The sequence below is a fragment of the Urocitellus parryii genome, chromosome 7 (assembly GCF_045843805.1).
Source record: "Urocitellus parryii isolate mUroPar1 chromosome 7, mUroPar1.hap1, whole genome shotgun sequence".
NCBI classification, from domain to species: domain Eukaryota; kingdom Metazoa; phylum Chordata; class Mammalia; order Rodentia; family Sciuridae; genus Urocitellus; species Urocitellus parryii.
The window spans coordinates 3,212,513-3,233,940 of record NC_135537.1 but is presented as its reverse complement, the minus strand read 5'-3'; the positions used below and the strand labels follow the sequence as shown (position 1 = coordinate 3,233,940).

The following is a 21,428-nucleotide window of genomic DNA, read 5'->3' as shown; positions in this document are numbered from 1 at the left end:
GCAAGTACTCTACCACTAAGCCATAACCCCAGCCCACAAAATCTTCATGTATTTTAAGCATATTGTTTCTTTTTAAATTTTTTTAAATATTTATTTTATAGTTGGACACAATATCTTTATTTCACTCATTTATTTTTTACATGGTGCTGAGGATCAAATTCAGGGTCCAGAGTGTGCGAGACGAGCACTCTACGGCTGAGCCACAACCCCAGCCCAAGCATATTGTTTCTACCAAGAGTTTACTCACGAGGTTATTCCAGGTGTGGGACACGAAGGTGTGTCAGGGTTCTGGGGTTCCTCAACAGCTTCTAACGTTGGTTTTTCACTGGAGCACAAGTCATTGTGCAAGTCTCGTCTTGTGGCTTATGGAAATAAGCTCACTAACCTGATTTTTTACCATTCTGTTTTTCAAATTTTTACTTAAAAAATCTGTGTTAGGAAGGGTCATGTCTTTGCTGCTTCTGAGAATACCCACATGTCCCTGACAGCACTGGGAAGCTGCAGGGTCCCAGGAGCTGACGACTGGCCAACAGGTGCTCTGGATATTCATCGGTTTCAGGGCAGCATGGGCCTAGCTGTCTCACTGGACACCCCCCAGGGAGCAGGCTACACCTGCCAGCACCAGCCCACTCACTCTCTGGTCACCTCCTGGATGGACAGGGCAACACTACCCCTGGTGAGGATGCGTGCTCCCTTCCGGGACTTGGGATAAGAATGCATATACCTGACCAGGGGTCAGCTAGAGCAGCTCTACAGGTGGCACCTTGGAGCAGAGTGCAGAGGTGTGCAGTCCATGGATCTGCAGCAGCATGCCAGCCCAGCCACCAGAGCCAATGACCATAAGCACGCTGCTTCCCCTGTGTGAGGCCAACACGAGGATGAACGTGGACAAGGTCTGAACCACACCTGACGGGGGGAAGGCACTCCAACATCGCAATGAGTGTGTGGAGCAAAGATCACCTCCACCCAGCTCATGTGCACTGACCTGGGGTGCTGTCTACTTTGAGGTGTACCGTGTGTTCACGCAACACCAGGTCGGGAAGAGCTCTGCCCCTCAAACCACCACCTGCCCCTATTCCAGACAGTCAGATCATGGGAATGGTGTGCCTCTGGTCAATATATGGAGCATGTTTGGAGAAGTGGCTGTAAAGTGGCCAGGCCAGAGGGGCTCCCTGTCCAGGTGAGGAAAGCTGCCCTAGCTCTCAGGCTTGGCAGGGGGCCTGGGAGAGCCAGATGGTGAGCTCTGGCTCCAAGCCAGGAGCAGAGTTGATGAGCCCAATTAAGGGCAAGATCATGCTGTGCCTGGGCCAGTGCTGCTCTTGGCGGGAGGTGGGGGCTCTACTTGTTCTCACAGGGAACCATCCTGACTCTGGATGGACAACAGGCTTTTCTTAACACCACGATTATGAGCCTAGAGGCGAAGTGGGCCCACAGGTCCTCACTTACCCCTGGCATCATGGCTTAATTAATTTACAAAACTTGATTTTTAAAAAATCAACACTTGATTTCCACAGACACGTTGTGCCTCATGGGAGGAAGATGTAGGCACAAAGTCAGAATGTGATAAAGTCCCTAAAGTCAATCATGAGAGAAAACTGGGAGAGTCTGGGTAACACTTCCCTGGCTCTCAGGGGATTCAAAACCAGCTGAGTTCTGGCCCCTTATGGTCCTCTCTGTGCTGTCCCCACCCACTGTATGACAAAGGGATCCAACCAACCCTAAGAAAAGAGCATGCCCACATCTGATGCCTACCTTGACACCCTCGTTGTAGCTGTCCCCAGGGCTGCTGAGGCTGGCGAGGCTGCCCAGGTGGCCGGGGGCTCCGGGGCGTGGAGGTTTCTTTGGTGGAGCTGCAGGATCTGGCAAAGCAGAAGGACTTCCTTAAGGGTAATGAAGAAAGCCAATGCCCTGCACTGGCACCAGGCTCCTGTCCTAAGGGCCTGTGGTGTTACAGTATTAGATTCTGCTTTTCAGGACTCCAGCCATGGCTGAGTGTGGTCAGAACCAAACTTGCTATGATCTGTTGGGGGAAGGCTTAAAATCCTGTGGACATCCTCCAGCTGTGACACTACACTTACTTCCAACCTGCTGCCAACTTACATAAGTATTTTAAAAAAAAAAATTTTGGTACTGGGGATTAAACCCAGGGATACTTAAATACTGAGACACATCCCCAGCACTTTTTACTTTTTAATTGAGCCAGGGTCTCATTCAGTTGCTGATGGTCTCCCTAAGTTGTTGAGGCCATCCTTGAACTTGGGATCCTCCTGCCTCAGCCTCCTGAGTAGCTGGATTACAAGTGTGTGCCACTGTACCCAGCTACTTACACAAGCTTTTGACACACAACTCATTTCTTCTTCTTTTTTTTTTTTTTGATTTTAATATTTATTTACTTTTTTTTTTTTTTATTCTTCGGCAGACACAACATCTTTGTTTGTATGTGGTGCTGAGGATCGAACCCAGGCCGCATGCATGCCAGGCGAGCGCGCTACCGCTTGAGCCACATCCCCAGCCCGACACAACTCATTTCTTCACTGACCTGGTTTGCCCACAGGCTGATAGATGTGTTGGTTTCCAGTCTGTGGGAAAGGAAAATTGAGTCAATGTACTGATGTATAAAGGGAAAGAACCATCCCACTCTCTTCCCTATTCATCCACTCCCAGAACTCTGCCAGATGCTGGGGCATTGGGATGAACAAGACAGCTACCTGCAGGGCTCAGTGGTGTGGGGAAATAGGCAGGTGACACCTCACACCAATAGTGTGTGTGGGGAGGGCTGTAACAAAGGCAACCTCGGGGTACTCTGGTATTCATACAGATCTAGAACTTTCCTACATGGATGTCTCTGGTTTACCATCAAAGGTCTGAAATCCCAGCCCTCCCAGCATGTGTCCACTGCTGATCTCATGCTCAGGGTCCTTCTACCCACTCTGATCACAGTAAGGGTGCAATCAACAATGAAGAGATAGGGACCTGGTAGCACTGGGGTGTTTGGCAGTCTCCATGGGCTCATGCTGTCAGTGTCCCTAAAGCGCTGTGTACATCAGAACGGGTATAACCCTCCAGCAGTTCTAGGACAAGGCAAGGAAACAGGGACTGGGTAAGGGGAGGCCTCTAATGGAAACAGTCCTTCTCCAGGTCTTTATGCCTGACACTTCATTTAAAGTAATAAGTCCCTTGTTTTTTTGGTAGAGATTGAACCAGGGGTGCTTAACCACTGAACCACGTCCCCAGGCCCTGTCATATTTTTCATGTTTTATTGTGAGGCAGGGACTTGCTAAGTTGCTGAAGCTGGCCTCGAAATTACAATCCTCTTGCCTCAGCCTCTTGAGCTGCTGGGATTAAAGGTGTACAGTCAATCTAAAGTAATGAGTTTTATAACTAAAATGGGAAAAAAAAGTTTTAGAGCCATACCCAACCTTGTAAAAGAAAAACTTTTCTTGCTCATTTTAAAATAATGATACATACAGATAATTTAATATGCTTTGTTTTCTACTGAAAAGAGGTACTTCTTTAAAATACCAGGACAATGAAACAGTACATATAATTAAAATGACTATTTTCCCCAGAATCAAAGTTGTTTTCAACCTGCCATTTTATCCTGTTTTAACTAACTAATTTAACTACTTACATTTTCTTCTTCTTTTTTAAAGAGACAGGGTCTTACTATGTTATGTTGAAAGACTGGCCTTGAACTAGTGGGCTCAAGTGATCCTCCTGTTTCAGCCTTCCAGGGGCTGGGACTGCAGGTGCTGTGACACTGTGCCCAGCACAAGCTCTACTGCTGAGTTGCATCCCTAGTTCCCACCCTGGTTCCCAACCTTGCAGACTCTCAGAGCCTGGCGGGGGGGAGGGGTCCTAAGCAACGTGCTTTCTACCTTACATGCCATGTTCATGCTTGCATTTCTTCAACTAGCAGGCACTGAGCCCCTGCTTTGTAGCTGATACTGTACTGGGTACAAACCAGAGCTCCTGCCCTTGTGGAGCTGCCATGCTTGGATATGAGGTATCCCCCCAAAGCTCAGGTGTGAGACAATGCAAGAGGACAATGCAAGAGGTTGAGAGGAGAAGATTGGGTTGTGAGAGTCTTAACCAAAACCAGTTATTTAATCCCTTGATAGGGATTAACTGAGTGGCAAATGAAGTGGTAGGGTGTTCCTGGAGGAGGTGGGCATTGGGGCGTGGCTTTGGGGTATATGTTTGTATCTGGCAAGTGGAGACCTCTCTCTCTCTGCCTCCTGATCATCATGTGAGCTGCTTCCTTCTGTCACACTCTTCCACCATGATGTTCAGCCTCATCTTGAGCCGCGAGAAATGGAGCCAGCCTTCTAAAGACTAAGGCCTCTGAAATCGTGAGCCCTCAAATAAACTTTTCCTTCTCTACAATTGCTCTGGTTGAGTCCCTTTAGTCACAATGGTGAAAAAGCTGAATAAAACAGAAATTGACAGAGAGGTGGAGAGAGACACTTGTGCCCACTCCAGACAGCACAGGGCCAATGGAAGGAGAGTCCTGAGCTCAGGCTTGGAGATGGCTGTGATAGCCAAGCTCATCCTAGGTAGGAGCCAAGCCACGTGCAAGGAGGGAGGACAGAGAGCGCGCCTGGGGAGCAGCGAGGTGCCAGGTAGCCAGAGGAGCCTGGGCTGGGTATGGTGGTTAATATGGCCAGAACATGATGCAGTGCCTGCTGGCTGTGCTGCACCAAGATTTGGCGGTAAAACCTACACAATTCCTAAAAGGCTTTCAACTCGGCGAGCTTTCTGGTTGATATTAGGTGACAACCAAGCTCAATTAACTAGAAAACTCGATTTTTGAAACATTCTGGAACCACCTAACAAATGTGCCTGTGTGCAGCCAAGCAGGTTCCACTCTGGAAGGGCAGGCACTGGAAGGGAATCCCATGTTCCACACATCGATTGAGCCACGTGTCATGGGCCTGCCGGGCCTCAGTATACTTCTTCTCTGAAGCTAGCGATGTACCCAGTCCTGGGCTGCAGTCACAAATTGAGTATGCTACTGACTCACAGGCCATCTTAAAGGTGCAGATGTGACTCTGTTTGTCATGTACACAGAAGGGGTTAATTTCCATCAGCTAGTCATTAATGACTATTAACTAGGTGCATGCACTAGTTACACATTAATATGACTATTGGCTACAGCACACTCGTTCACAAGCTGTGCTGCTTTTTACCCAAACAGCTCTCTCAGAACATTTCAAAAATGTTAAAGCTAGGGGCTGGGGTTATGCCTCAGCGGTAGGGCACTTGCCTAGCATGTGTGAGGCACTGGGTTTGATCCTCAGCACTACATAAAAATAAATAAAATAAAGGTATTGTGTCCAACTACAATTAAAAAATAAATATTAAAAAAAAAAAGTTAAAGCTAAAGAGTTCCAAGAAATGTGCCAAACTAAACGTTGTCTTTAGAGAAGGACCAAGGTGGTTATGGGGAAGTAAGACAAGCCTGCTCTGCCAGGTGGCCACAGGAGTTTACTGCCTGGGTCTGGCACTGCAAGGAGGCCTCTGCAGCAGCCAAGTCTACGGATCTGTGGAATACAGGTGACAACAGGGCCTGACAGTAATATGAGTATCACGTGGAGCCCATTCCACACAGCACTTTGCAGTACTAAGCACCAAGCACTCTTACTACTGTCTACGTCTGGCATGCAGAAAATCATGACATTGCAGGTAGGCCTGTCATGTGTTGTCTGACAGTTCTTATGAATAAGGCATTTCTGAGTAATCCTCTTATCCAGGTCTCATTCATTTGTTCTACGTATTTTCTGAGTATCTTCTATGTGCCACATTTTGGAACACAAAGAATTTTTCTTTTCTAACAAATATCCTATTAGCAATTCTCTCACTAGTGAGTCCTTGAAGAGTTTTTCACAAGTCAGGAAAGAATGCTTGCTGTACTTGAGTCTTTTCAGCCTAGGAAAGGAACTTGGTGGGTGATGTAACATTGCTTACGAGCTGAGGAACGTCAGACTCAGGCTACCAGCAGAGTCTGAGCTGACACATTAATGGGAAAAATGCCAAAGGTTTGCGGGTTGGTAATGGGTGACCTTGGCATCAGACCTTAGGGGATGCTGAAGCTACGGCATAGGCCAGGGTGGTTCCATACCATGCCCTTAGGTGCTGGGAACCCAGGACTGTGATTAAGATGGTGCTGTAGCTACTCAGAGAAGCTTATCACGGAAAGGCCCAGACAATCCTCAGCACCTCTTATTTCAAAACTGGATGTAATTTATATACATAGAACGATGTTTAGGCCAGGTACTATGGCACATGCAAGTTCAAGGCCAGCCTGGGCAACTTCGCCAGACTCTGTCTCAAAAAGCCAAACAACCAAACCAAACAAAATGAAATAAGGGCTGGGGATGTGGCTCAGTGGTGAAATGTCCCTGGGTTCAATCCTTAGTACAACAAGAAGAGAAAAAAAGTTTTAGAAATTTAAAGTAAGTGGTGACAGTGGCAGGTCTGAAAGTCAACTCAGAGGTTTCTTTCTACCCAGAACCTCAAAAGGGCCAGAAGAATTCACCTGCTGGGGTAGATGTGTTTGAGGAAATGTGTATGCATTTATTAGACACCAGAAGGTGCAAATCCTAATGATTTAAATTACTTCCCTCCTGGCACTAGGAAGTATTTCTAGCTGGCTTTAAATATATTTGAACTAAATCTTAAGTTAGTTCTTGCTAGGCAAGTGCTCTACCACTGAGCTACAATCCCAGCCCTTCTAAGTTAGTTCTTCATTCTTTAAACTATTTTTTTAGTTGTAGATGGACACAATATCTGTATTTATTTATTATTTTTATGTGGTACTGAGGATTGAACCCACTGTCTCATGCATGCAAGGCAAGCACTCTACCATTGAGCTACAGCCCCAGCCTTTAAGTTAGTTCTTTTTTTTTTTTTTTTAAAAAAATATTTATTTTTTAGGTGCAGATGGACACAACACAATGAATTTATTTTTATGTGGTGCTGAGGATCGAACCTGGGTCCCGCCTGTGCTAGGCGAGCGCTCTACTGCTGAGCCATAATCTCAGCCCTTAAGTTAGTTCTTTAAAGAGAATTTCAGGCATCTCTTCCCTAACACCCCCAAGGGGGGAAAAAAAATCTTGTTTGAATAAGTTTTATGTGACTATGACAACTTTTATAACCAGCAATAGTAGTATATAAAACGTTGAGCAAATGGAAATCGTATGTAACAATAGAACATGTGTACATACTTTTTAAGATTACAGGGACTGTGGCTTACTACTGTGGCCTATGACAATAATGGGCAGAAAACTTAAGTATCTGCATAAGAATTCTGTACAGAGAATGTCTTAATAATCCTAGTGAAATGTTCACTTTACTTGTAGAATTGATTATTCTGTCTGACATTAGAGGTATCATTAAGGTGGATGCCCACACACTACGAGCCCCAGCTTACCGGACCCTGAAGACTCCCGTCCTCCCTGTCAATGCTGCCTCGAGATAGCCTCACATCAGGTTTCTACAGAAATAAAAACAGAAATAAGTCTATTTTTAAATTTGAAAGCCCAGTGGCAGATTCTGCTCAAAATTCCTTTTTCATTTTTTTGGTACCAGGGACTGAACCCAGGGATGCTTTACCACAGAGTCACATCCCTGGCCTGTTTTGTTTTTTGAGACAAGGTCTTGCTAAGTTGCTGAGGCTGGCCTTGAATTCATGATCCTCTTGTCTCAGCCTCCCAAGCCATTGAGATCACAAGTGTGTGCCACCAGGTCTGACTAAGATTCCTTCCTTCTACAATATAACTGTCCTCTGATGTAGCCAACCTCTTTACAGAGCCAATTCCCAGACAGTCTTCCTTCCCCACTGCTGGCCTTCTCCAGTTGAAGTGGTTTCCTTCTACGGGGTCTGTGCTTCCAAGTCCCGAGAGAGCCTCGAGTTCTGCACCGATCAGTCAGGCTTGTTTCCATGGTGGGCTGGAAGTGAACTTCTAGGACAGGCTCCCCCTTGTCTTCTGCCCACTTCCCTCCTCTTATGCATGAGGGGGAGTGCAGGAGGCTTGTGACAGACGCTGAGGTCTGGGAACTGGCAGTGTAGGACATGGGTAAAGGAGCAGCTGGGGGCTAATTACAAAGAGAGGACTCTGGGTTGATGAGCATTGTTAAGGATCCCCAGGATTGTCCTGTGGCAGATGAGAAGCTTGTGTGTCACCCCTGAACCCAGGCACACACACTTACACTCACTTATGGAAAAACTTTTTAATAATCAGAGGCCCGAGGAAATAGGACAAAAAGCCCTAAAAGTGAGAAAAGGGCAGAAGGACATGTGACTCGATGTGTGTCCATTTAGCAGAATGAGACCACACCCAGTCCCGCACCTCACAGGTGCACACGCTCACATTGCTGCCAGAGGTAACTTCCAAGCTGTAAAAATTATGATATTTTTATTGGAAAATATGCATCTAAAAATCATAGGTAAATGTAGGTGGGAAATGACCTAAGTCCTCAATGAGTGTCAAGAAAGCAGAATTCTACAAAGCACGATACAACTGTATCCATAAGGAAACCAGAAAAGATCTGAATAAATACTTCTGAACTCTGAAAAGCAAAACTTAATGAAACTCTATAGGTGAAATTACCTTCTATGTTTACATGTGCTACATACAATATCACTAACTGGTACTTTTTTAGAATATTTTTTTCAGGTGTAGGTGGACACAATGCCTTCATTTTTATGCAGTGCTGAGGATTGAACCCAGTGTGTCACCCATACTAGGTGAGTGCTCTACCACTGAGCCATAGTCCAGCCTCACTCACTGGTACTTGTAAAAGAAAGTTCTTACTGCAAGTGTCACAGATCTATAAATCCAGTGCCATACAGAGGCAGAGCAGAGTGGACCACCTCCCAAGACAGAGCAACTGTGGCTGGGTGGGAAATGCACCCAGGAGAGAATTCAGAGGTAGGCAGCCCCTGGCCTGGAGGACAGACTTCCTAGCAGGAGTACCCCCCTGAAGAGATACACAGCAAGGAGATGTAACAAGAGCCACATTAATCCAATCAGCCATCCCAGCTGGTGAGCCATGGGCAGTGTCTGGGCTGCAGGAACAAAGGCAGCTTTATGCAAGCCTTGGGTCCAAACCCCAGGACACAGTGAGAAAGCTTGTTGCTGGTGCTGCTTCGACTCAAGGTGGACAGTGGAAGGCAGCTGGGTACAGGCAGAGGAGAAGGGGCCTACTTCCTGGATACCTGAGCCAATCTCTAGGGAAAGGTGCTCACTCACTGGGGAGGGCTCCGTCCCCACAGCCCAATACCCTGGTATTGGCCTCTCCCAACACTTCGTACTGAGAATTCAGGTCCAACAGGTGAACTTCTAGGGGACACGCTAGAATCCTAGCGGAGGGGGAGTCAGGCTTGACTGTCACTGAAGCAACAATGAGAAACAAACACTTTCCATAGAGAAATTAAGAAACTATCAGAAAACCAAAGGGAAAGATAAAATCCATTTACTCTTCCCCGGAAGAAGTTATCACGAGTTAACGTATGCTCACAAGGCGAAGCCACATCAGTGGTTTGTAGCCTTCGTGTGGAAACCTGTATGAGGCAAACTCAAACAGAACTGAGGGGCTAGGCAGCCCTCCTCCTCAATGAATGGCCTGTAAAACAAAGTGGCAGCCTTGGGCATGGGCTCTAGGTCAGGGTGGGGTTCAAATCAGTTCACGACAAGCAGTGTGGCCTGGGCCCATGTCCCTTCTACAAAGACAGATCTGTGACTAAGTCCCTGATGATTTCCTGGGATGGATTTCTAAGAAAGGAATTATTGCTGCTGGGCGTAGGTCTGGGAACTTGGGAGTCTCGATGTGAGCTTCCACATAGAAGGCTTCTCTTCTGGTGCCACACCATACGGCAGCATGTCAAAACTCTGCCCACCCATAGGCAGAAAACTGTCGGTTGGTGAACTCTGTCCCTCCTGCCCTGTCTTCTGAGGATACCTGGATGCTGGTGGGGGAAAGTGTCCTGGGCCTTCCTCCTTGAGCAGACTGTCTCTGCTCCTCTGGACATGCGCCAACCCTCTTCTATGTTGCTGTTGCTGCTGAGGCAGTGCATGGCAGGGCGGGTAAGCATCAAAAGCTTGCAAAGGCACACTTAGTTGCTGGGGGCAACACAGCCTTTAAATAGTGGAGGTGGGAGTCAATCAAGCAAACAAAACATGTATGTCTAACGTATTCTTTCACTTACAGTCATCTAGTGCTCCATGGAACCAATAGAAACCCCTGTTTAAGCTCCTTCCTCATACATGGCCTGTCTGAATGGAAGATGCCACACAGAGGGTTGGAGTGATGTAGGTAAAACCAATCAAAAAGCAGATCCTGGGCTGGGGTTGGGGCTCAGTGGTAGAGTGCTTCCCTAGCACATGTGAGGCACTGGGTCTGATCCTCAGCACCACATAAAAATAAATAAAGATACCGTGTTTATATACAACTAAAAAAAATATTAAAAAACAAACAAAAAAAGTCAGATGCTGGGTTTGTTCTGTGCCTGAATGAAGTCCTCTCTCATCCCCTTACAGAAAGTTCTAAGGATGTACAAAGATACAATGCAACAATTTATATTTAAAAATCTTTTTTTTTAAAAAAATATTTATTTATTTATTTATTTATTTGGCGGACACAACATCTTTGTTTGTATGTGGTGCTGAGGATCGAACCCGGGCCACACACATGCCAGGCGAGCGCGCTACTGTTTGAGCCACATCCCCAGCCCCTAAAAATCTTATACAAATAGATCACATAAATAAAGAATGTTTGGGATGAACTGACCATGTTCCCTAGCAGATATATGCTCTTTAGAAACATTTAATAATAGGGCTGGTGTTGTGGTTCAGCAGTAGAGCCATTGTCTAGCAAATGCGAGGCCCTGGGTTTGATCCTCAGCACCACATAGAAATAAATAAAAAAATAAATGTCCAACTACAACTAATAAAAATATATTAAAAAAAATCCGATTAGAAAGTGCATAGCTCAACACATGTATCTGTAGGTGCAAAGCACACCACCTGGATCAAGATATGAAGCAGGGGATCAGCAGGGTCCCACACACCCTGCCCTAGGCCTAGTACAGGGACCACACCTCTCTTCCAGCCCGAGATCACTACCGCCTGTCTCTTTTCTGGTGGACTGAACTTGAAGCCTTGTGGGGGGCAGTCTGCTCTTCCTTATGCTGCACAGAGTTCCATGGTATGAACATCAGCAGGCGAGGAGGTCGTTTCCAGTTCCTGGCCGCACAAATAAAAGCTGTGGAAGCATTCTTTTATGTCTAGGCATGTGTGCTTAATCCTCTTGGGCACATGTCAGAAGGGCGAATGCTGGGTCACAGGCAGCAGCCATGTTCCCACCAGGGGTAAGCCGAGCTCCAGCTGTTCTGGGTCTGGACAGCTACAGACTCCATGCTCATGTTGCTGTTACTCTAGAAAATGACAAACTTTAGACTTTTGGCTCAAAGTCCTTTCTCCTCTGATTACACTCTGCAGCCGTAGACCGGGAAGTTTGCAGCAGGGCGGTAGCCAGTGCAGAGGCTGTCCTCAGACAGTGACCGTCCACTGCTACTCTTTAGCTCCCATCTTGGCACTCCTCCTTCTTAGGGACTGACTGCTCTGCTGTGTATGGGGAAAATAGCTCTCCACTCCTGATTTCCTTTCTCAGAACACAAAGCAGGCTTTATATGGACAGAACTCTCATTTTAAAGTTAAGATCCTTTTTCAGTATAGTGCCACATTAGAAAATTACCCTACACACAGTAATAAAAAAGAAGCCAATTTACTGTTTTCAAGCAGGGCTTGGTAGGAAAGAAAGGCCTCTCTACAGACTGAGGCCCACCTGCTGCCAGCACCTGGCAAAATGGCCAGTTTGCAGAACTCAAATTTTGACAGTAGATTCTCAGACATGGCACCATTCTTTCTGAGTTAGGGACAGGAGGGAGGGTGGTTCAGGACATACCATCTTGAGGCCACAGGATGTCAGGCAGGAGTTGTGGGGCTTCTGCTACACAATTAACTAGTGCTGGCCTCACAAGGAAGAACAGGAGGCTGGCTCACAGGGCTGGCAATAGTAGGCCCTCACTCTGGCAGCCACTGGATCTTAACCCAGAAGGATGGGGTGGTTACATGTTAGAAATACTACTGCAGGGGGCTGGGGCTGGGGCTCAGGGGTGGAGCACCGGCCTAGCACATGCGAGGCATTGGGTTCGATCCTCAGCACCACATAAAAATAAACAAAATAAAAGTATTGTGTCCATTAACAATTAAAAAAAATATATATATATATATATATTAAAAAAAATACTACTGCACCACTGTAGGAAATAGCCTGGAGGGGACAATGTTTCAGAGAAGACTTCAACTCAGTTCATTTATTCTTATTTCTTTGCAGTGCCAGGGATTAAACCCAAGGCCTCATGTGTGCTATGGAAACACTCCACCACATGGCCGCCCCAGCCCTTGTCCAGCTGTGGAATGCCCTGGGTCTCAGCTGTCCTGACTTTCCTCACCCCAGACCTGCTCTCCACTCAGAGTCTCCAACGGGCTGGCTCCCCAGCTGGCCACTCATTGAGCCTGCTGGCCCCTCAGTGGGACACTCCCCTCCAGATTCTTTTCAGACCACCCACCCAGCACTGCCCACCAGATCACAAGGTCTATGAGTAAGGGGACAGCTGCTCACAGGAATCTGCAAGGAGCCCACTGAGCAGGGCTGGTCCAGGGTGAAGTGGGGTGACGGACTCAGACAGCTGGAAGGTAGACAGCAGAGGAGAGGCTCAGGAGGGACTCAGGAATTTGAGCCAAGCATGTGACACGAACATGAGAGGAGAGACAGAAAGTACAACACTTCAGTTTCTAAGAGCCAGGGAAGTAGAGTTTGTTGGAAATGCTCCAGGTTCAGTTGCAGACCTGGAGTCTGATGCCCACACCTGAGATGGGACAGGGAGCACTCACCTCATTCCATGAAACAAGTAAGGTTTGGATCTTGAAAACAGCAATGACCATGGATAAACCATTCTCATTTATCAATACCACCACGGAATTCCAAGTTAAGCAAAGCAACTCCTGGAAGAATCACCTCCTAGACTCAGACAGGTATCTGTCTTCCTAAACACAGGATGAGTGCTACCCAAAGGGAAAGGTGTGCATGATTGGACAGGGGAAATCTTCCAGAAAAATGTAGTAGGTTTAAGACACAGAGACGAGACTGTACTTCATGGAGAACTATCACAGAAAACATACAACTTCAGAAAGAAAAGCAGGTAGAGATAAAAATGCAGGAAAAAACCCCCAAATTCAAAGGCAGGCAACATGTGCTTCAGGAGACAAAAACCAAGATATAAAGGAGGGGCTAGGGTTGTGGCTCAGTGGTAAAGCGCTTCCCTAGCATGCGTGAGGCACTGGGTTGGATCCTCAGTACCACATAAATAACACTAAATAAAGGTATTGTGTCCATCTACAACTAAAAAAAATGTTAAAAAAGGAAGATTTTATATATATGAATGAGGTAATGAGTACTGAACTGGGCATCCAAGGAAATCAATAAAGGCCTTCTTGAGATACATTATTAGAAAATGACAGGATATTCCTAAAAATCAATGGCCTTTACACAGAGAATACATAGCTAAAAAAGGTCAATGACAATGAGGAGCCATTATGGTTGAAGCACCTGTAAAGCAAGCTGTAAAGCCACCTGGGAGAAGGTAGAAAAGTGGAGCCAGGGCAGACTCAGATGCCTGCTGCTGGGGAGGGTGAGGGGCACACTGAAGAACACAGGTAGCCACATAGGCCATCATGTGACCTGCGTTAGAGTGCTTGGGGATATATCACCAGTGTTATGGGGGTCACATTCTAGGTAGAGCACGGGTCACACAGGTCTAGGCCTCTGTCAGAAGGCCTCACATTAGCTACATGTGGCAGGGCACACCTGAGATCCCAGCGACTTGGTTGAGGTAGGAGGACGGCAAGTTTGAGACTAGTCTCAGTAACTCAGCAAGACCCTGTCTCAAAATAAAACTTAGAAAGTTCCAAAAGGATCTTGGTGTTGGGCTGGGGCTGGCTCAGTGGTACAGTGCTTGCCTGGCATGTGTGAGGCAATGGGTTCAATTCTCAGCACCGAATATACATAAATAAAAATAAAGACCCATTGACAACTAAAATAAATAAATAAATAAATAAATAAATAAATAAATAAGTGAGTGAGTGAGTGAGTGAGTGAATCTTGGTGTCTAGGAACACAGAGGTTTCTCTGCTCCAGCACTTCCTTTTGGTCCCCAAGGGACTTCTAAAGGTCACCTGAAGGAAGACATTTCTCATTCCCAAGTCCAGCTGCATCTGGGGCAGGGCTGTGAGGCCGTGCTGCAGAGGAGCGCAGGCGCCCTGCAGTACTGCAAGCTGACACCAGGTGGGATTCTCTGATGTGAACAGTGAGGTCATGAAAAGCCACAGAGCACAATGAAACCTAAAGACAGACCTCGTTGAGCAACTGAGAAAGCAAATGACTCACTGCTGCACATTTCAGGGACCAGATGTGAAACGAAGTCTGTTTGTATAATGTAAAAATTTTGCAATTACATGCAATATAGTAGACCCTAATGGGATTTCAAAGTGGAAGAAACTGCTCTGAAACATGATTACCAGAAATCTCTCCTCTTTCTCCAGCCAGCGCTGATCTTCTTCCATTTCCTGCTGCTGTCGGATCAGTCGCTCTTCCATCAGGTGGGCGGGCAACACCTGCCCCATTCCTCTCAGGTCCAGTGATGCCGAGTCCTGGCAGGAAAGATGGAAACAACATGCCCACTCTCACAAGGCTGCTTGCATGCCCCTGCTTTGAACCAAAGCAAAGCAGCAAGGGTGGTGGAACCAGGGCCTCTCATGCTCCAGCCTCGTCCCTGTAGGCTGAAGTTTATTGTGTGTCAAAGATTCCCTTGGAGGGACCGGGGTTGTGGATCAGTGGTAGAACGCTTGCCTAGCATGTGTGAGGCACTGGGTTCGATCCCTGGCACCACATAAAAATAAACAAATAAAATAAAGTTATTGTGTCCATTTACAAATAAAAAAAAATTAGGAAAAAAAAAAAAGATTCTCTTGGAATTCCCAGCTCTGGAGCCATTCCTCTTTGAAGAAGTCTACCTCTGTATCTCTGTCACTTTTGCAACAAAACCTACTTCTTGCTTGCTTGTGGGGTTCTGTTCTAAAGAAATAAACTGAGAATGTGTACAAAGAAGGCAGCATTACCTATAGTCAAAAAGCAGAAACAATCAGGACGTGGACAGCAGCACTGAACATACACACACAAGTTATGGAGCATCACAGAGCCGCTCACCACGAGTACTCCCAGGAAAGGGACACGGACTACAGACAGCTGTGGATCTTCTCTGACTCAAATGAATGATTTTCAACCCTAGGACAGTGGGTCTTATCAGGGAAACTGAATAAAAATGAACACAGCCCAAAGAACTGGTCCTGTCAGCTTGCCTTTCCTCTGGCCTCAGGCACGTGCTAATAAATACCTGAGCACTCCCCTCAGGTATTTCTTTTAATTAAAAAAACCCTCAAAAAACCAGAAAACATTTGAGCAGCTGGGGAGTCTTGATCTTAGAATTCAGTCTTCAAAATCAAGCAGTCAGACTTAGAAATATGAGGTGTCTCACTTCCTAAGTCAAGAACACAACTTACCTCCATGTTGGGCTGCCACAGGGGTATCTCCTGGGGCCTGTGATTCCACGATTCTGATTGGTCCAAGAGAGATGCTGGGCCGGGGTAGATGCTGCCAGCCATGGCTGTGAGTCCGTGTGGACCAGGGTAGCCAGACACCTGTGAGTGGGACAGGAGGAAGGAACGTTTCCATAACCCAGCTTCTGTGTGATTCTGCTTTGCAGGGAAAGTGACCTGGAGCACTTCATACTAGGCAGACGGTGTCCCCTCCCAGAATGTCCAGGTCCCAATCCCTTGAACATGACAACAGCTCTCTAACGGGGCAATGTGCAGATGCAACCCAGGCCAGGACCCTAGTGTGGCAACTGCCCTGGACTACCTGAGTGGCTTAATGTGACCCCAAAGGTCCCTGGGTACAGAGGGAGCAGAAGCTGAAGAACAGTCAGAGCCAAGTTCCGGTTTTGTACTTGGGTCACAGGGACCAAGAGCCAAAGAACACAGGCAGCTCTTACAGAACCTGGCAGACCAAGGAAAGGGACTCTCAACAAGAACCCCGAGAAAGGCAGTCTGGCTGCATTAGACAACTAAAGAAAATGCACTAGGAAATGAGAAGTCATTCACTTTGGAATTTTACGACTATAGAAATGCTCAGATCAGACTCTCTCTGCATATAAAAGCCAGAGGAAGCCATAAAAACAGCTGTGCCACACTTGGCTCCAGAATCCCCCGTCCTGTCCAGTGCCAGAGCCACAAGAAACTTGTCCTCCAATGAAGGAGGGCCTGATGGTGGAGGGGTTGTGCCTTCTCACAGTGGGACATGGAGAACTCCAGGCGTGAGGAGAGCTGAGGGGTCTTTCCCCACAGGCCCCCTCTGGATGGAGGCTCAGTGAGCAGACATAGGATCTATTTACATAGAGTATCTGCTGGTATGGGATGGCCAGGGTGGCCAGTTAAATTTTTAATGAGATAAAGCAGAGCCAAATCCATATGTTCAAACACCCACACATACCTCATGTTCATTTACTAGGTCTCCAGACGTGAATCATACCAAATCCCACATGGACAACATTAACCAGTAAGTCTTCATGTAAGATACACAGAAAGCTCTCATTTTTTCTGAATAAAAATATCTTATAAAATCCTAGTAAGCACAAAATGTTGTGTTGCTATAGTTTGGGTGAAAAATGACACATACCGCCAGAGAACTTTCAGGAATTCTCAGGACAAGAAGTTTTGAATTATTTAAAGCTGTTTTCTCCCCCCACCCCATTATTTGGAGAATACTTTATTAGTTTCTATAATCAAACCCATGAAGACCTTACATATTTAATACAGTGCATTAACCCTGTACAAATGGAAAAAAGTTAAGTTTAATGTTTCTAGACTAATATGTTTGTTAATTTCTCTACAAAGCAACTCAACATGGTAAACTGGGGTACTTTTCCCAAAGCTGACAGCCCAGCTAAAGTTTCCAAAAATCCAACGTGTGTGTGTGTATATTCAATTTCTTTAGTGTTACATAGTTTTAATTTTTAGCTTGATTCCCAAATATTTTATTTTCTTTGAGGCTATTGTGAATGGGATAGTTTTCCTAATTTCTCTTTCAGTAGATTCATCACGATGACTAGGAATGGAATTGACTTACAGGTGTTAATTTTAAGCTGTTTTCTAAATAATACTGGCCATGTGGAAGAACCAGTGGACACCTGAGGCTAAAAGGGAATACAAAGAGACACCAGCAAAGGCACTATAACTGGCCTCACTGATGGGACAGGAAAAACGGCTTGGTGAGGCTCACCGACCATCTGTTCAGTGATGACACTCTTATTTTGCTGTTTATGTGCTGCCTAGGCACTTAGCAAATCACAGAAGTCAGAAGAGTGCTGCTCCCAGGGCAGGTGTGACATTCTGTGAAGGGCACGAGGGGCCTCTGGGGCCTGTCCTGGGAGGTGGGCATGGGACAGAAGAATGTTGGCATTGGTCAGAACCCAGACTTGTGCACTTCACAGTAGGTAACGCAAACCAACAAAAGCTAATCCCTTCCTTCGAGAACAAAGACAGATGCTACTGACTGCTTTAGGTCCTCTACTAAGGTGCTCCTTTCTTACCTGTGCATGGTACTGGCTGGCACGTCCAGCGTCCCTTCCACACTGTCCACTGTCTAAGACAGTACCTTGTCTGATTTGTTATAGTCATTTTAAATTTTATATTTGTCTTCTGGAAAAACTGATGTTCAGTATTACCTCTGCATAATGCGTATCTACTGGTTCCAACTTGTGCCTTGCAAGAGCAAGTAGGAGAGAATGGCATAAGAGCTGCTGGGGCACCAGCCTGTCTCATTAAGACTGTGAGGACACGTATGCCTTGCATGGTGTCCACAGACAACAGTCACGTGGGCAATGACCAGGTGAAAACTTTCCTAGGTCACTCACCAAAATGAGTAACAAATACAAAATGGAAATATACACACCACGTACCTCCCCACCACCAAAGTATGGGAAAGCCAAGTAACACACTTCACTTCTGCAATGGCGGTACCTGATAATGATTGCTCTGCACCATGTGCTGCGGGCTGGGGTAAAATCCTTCACTGGAGCGCGGACTAGGGTAACCAGGTCTGCTGGGCTGTGAAGAAATCAACAGTGTATCATATGAATGAACATTTACAGGTCTAAGTTTTACAGAAATAATAGGAAAATATATCTCTAACAAATAGCTTGGTTAAAAGCAATGATAAAGGGCTGGGGTTGTGGCTTGGTGGCAGAGTGCTCACCTAACATGTGTGAGGCACTGGGTTTGATCCTCAGCACCACATAAAAATAAATAAATAAAATAAAGTCATTGTGTTCATCTACAACTAAAGAAAAATATTTTTTTTTAAAAGCAACAATAAAAATGCTAAGATATTTCAATGATGAAAGAAGACCCCTGCATGTGAAAAAGGCTGATTATTCCTTTATCACACACAAAAATTAACTGAAGGTGGACCACAACCTAAATGAAAGAGTGAAAGCTCTTAGGAAAAGGACACAGGGGCAAATCTTTGTGACCCTGGGTTAGGCGACAGTTTCTAAACTACAACACCAAAAACACCTAACAAAGGAGGAGAGAAGGTAAGAAGGACATCATCAAAAACACAAAGCGTGTGTTGCAAATAATACCACCCAGAGCGAGCACACAATCCAAAGGACGCAAGAAAATGCTTGCCAATACTTTATCTATCTTCCAGTTGTAGCTGGACACAATACCTTTATTTTATTTATTTATTTTTATGTGGTGTTGAGGATCAAACTCAGTACCTTGCATGTGCTAATAAGCAAGTGCTCTACTGCTGAGCCCCAGCCCCAGACACAGCCCTTGCCAGTACTTTATCTAAGAAACACGTTTGAACATACAGAGACTCTGAGCAGGTTGGTGGTGAGATGGCAAAAGGTGCTACTAAAGAGTAGTGGGGGCACAAGCACCCCCCAGAGAGAACAGGAAAGGTGCTCAGCTCCTGAGGCTCTAGCACACCACCACCTTGAAAAACCACAGTGAGCTTCTGCTTGTAATCGCTGCAATGGTTTGATGAAAACACAGAAAATGTAAAAAAAATCCAGGATGTAGAAAAATGGAAACCTTTTAGCACTGCTGCTGGGAATACAGACCAGGGCAGCTGCTGTGGAGGGCATTCAAGGGACGGCTCCAGCACCCCAGAGGTGGGGATGCATAGCAGAGAAGTGCAGCCCACATCTGGGCCAACACGGCTCTCAAAGGCATCATCTGCAGCAGCCAGAGAGGGAGCATGACTACCCGCAGGAGAGGAGAACACACGCAGCACACCTATAGGGGAGCACCATGTGGCCCTGCGTGCTGACACAGACCATGACACAGAGGAACCTTGGCATGTGCTGAGAGAAGAACCGCTTATAAGGAACTACAGTGATTCCACCCATAGGGTGTCCAGAGTAGGAGTCGCGCAACAGCAGGCATAGGAACAGGGAGGGTGTGCCTCGAGGAGCCAGACACTTGGGGGGGTCACTGTGGAAGTGGGTGCACAACTCTGAACACACAGAAAAGCTGTATGCATGGTCTTGGGGGTAGGTTGGTCATGAATTCTGTCCCCATGAAGCTATTAAACTGCCACCAGTGAAGGACACTGGCCATACTGGGCATGCCCTCTGTCGCCTGCCTGCTCTGGTGCTCTCTGCCGTGCCCTCCTGGGCCAGTGATCCACCTGCCAAGCCTCATCTTCCTCACTATCAGGCAGGTGGAGCCGGAAGAGCTCTCCAGCCCCTTCCAGCACTGAGGATCTCAATTCCAGCTTCTGAGATAAGTGAATTCAAGTTCACAGCAAAGGGAGAGTTTAGTTTGAAATAAGAGGGGACAACAAGGGAAGTCCACAAGGTCTTACATGACACAGGGATTCAACCAGGTGGGAATACACTGTTCTCAGAGGAGTTAAGACCAGAGTATAAAGGACTTGGACTGGCGTCCAGCAAGCGGGACACTGAAGACTCTGTGGCACCATGTCCTCTGGCACTGGTGCTGGGTGGACTCAGGCTTTGCACTTGCACTGTGCCCAAGGCCTGGAACAACCACATCTCCACCTGCGGGACACTTCCCATCCCATGAGTCTTTAACAAAGGTCTCCTGGTCCTGCCGGCCTTGGGGAAACTCAGGTCCTCTGCTCCCCTTGACTCAGGGGCAGGGCCAGCATTTCTATACTCGCTTCGGCCTACCAAGGAGCCACTGACTTCCTGAGGACAGGAAGTTCCCTTACCCCTCAGCCCCTCAGAGATTAGGCCCACTCCAAACTTAACTGAATGTGACCATGAACTCGTCAAAGACCCCTGCAGCAGGAAACGGTCTGAGGGATGTTCTAGGCTCCTCTCTACTCCTGCCAAAGCGGCAGCTTACAAAGTGTGTTCCTTGGGGCTAAGGGGCTGTATGCAGATTTACATCTTTAAAGATTTAATTTGAAAAAGTGGTTGTGGTGATTTAAAAGAGGTTTCAAAGGGAAGAGTGTGACTTCCTCTGTACACTGAGACTGCTGTGGCAAGAGCTGTTTAGAGGAACGTGCCAATAAGTAAGCAGTACCATAACGGCTGCGCGGGAAAGACGTCCTGGATCCTGTGTGGAAGGACGCACAGCCAAGAGCTGGGGCAACAGACGGAGCTTCCCAGCCACAGGGCAACATCCATGGCTTAAATTCTGAAAATGGCACATAAGTAAAAGGTGCGGAAATATAAACAGCCGCCATTTACTCGGTGTATACTGTGCATAACCTCTGAAGGGTTTTTACGTACAAGTAAAATCTGTCGATGAGCCATACATTTTACGTAGGCTCAGAGAAGGCAGGTGATTTGAATAAAGTCACACAGCTAGTAATGGCAGAATTCTAAAATCTGCTGCGCCATCATGCTTCTATATGAGAAGTGCACTTGACTCAAACAAAAAGGAACATAGCAAAGAAATAAAAATGGCAAATGCTCTAAAAAAAACCCAACCAAACAAAAAACCATCTTGTAGTGACTCAAAAAAATAGAGGTGAGTGATAAAACCTATAAGGCTCCATTTCAAAATAACAGGTAAGAAGATGGAAAGGTTCTATGATGATGAAGTGACTGCACCAAGGGTGCCCAGAGTCTAATGCTGTGGAGAGGACCAAGGTCAAGGCCAGGAAAAAGGTCGGTGCCAAGCCAGATTCTAGCTGTCATTAAGACAGTGTCCATGTCGCCGAGCACTGTGACCCGAGAGGGTCAATGCACCTCCCCCTCCAAGAAA

General features: G+C 46.5%; 1 protein-coding gene across 7 annotated transcripts in view; it reads right to left on the bottom strand.

Annotated features, from left to right (window-relative positions):
* Positions 1 to 21,428, bottom strand: part of Ptk2 (protein tyrosine kinase 2) — a 230,131-nt gene that overhangs the window by 10,159 nt on the left and 198,544 nt on the right. For all 7 annotated transcript variants that reach the window (XM_026403058.2, XM_026403061.2, XM_077801007.1 and 4 more), the window contains 6 exons: positions 18,201 to 18,287; positions 15,684 to 15,821; positions 14,643 to 14,774; positions 7,433 to 7,495; positions 2,540 to 2,579; positions 1,753 to 1,859 (listed from right to left, as the gene is read on the bottom strand). In XM_026403058.2, coding sequence (XP_026258843.2) covers positions 1,753 to 1,859; positions 2,540 to 2,579; positions 7,433 to 7,495; positions 14,643 to 14,774; positions 15,684 to 15,821; positions 18,201 to 18,287 — 567 coding nt within the window. The remainder of the gene's footprint in view (positions 1 to 1,752; positions 1,860 to 2,539; positions 2,580 to 7,432; positions 7,496 to 14,642; positions 14,775 to 15,683; positions 15,822 to 18,200; positions 18,288 to 21,428) is intronic.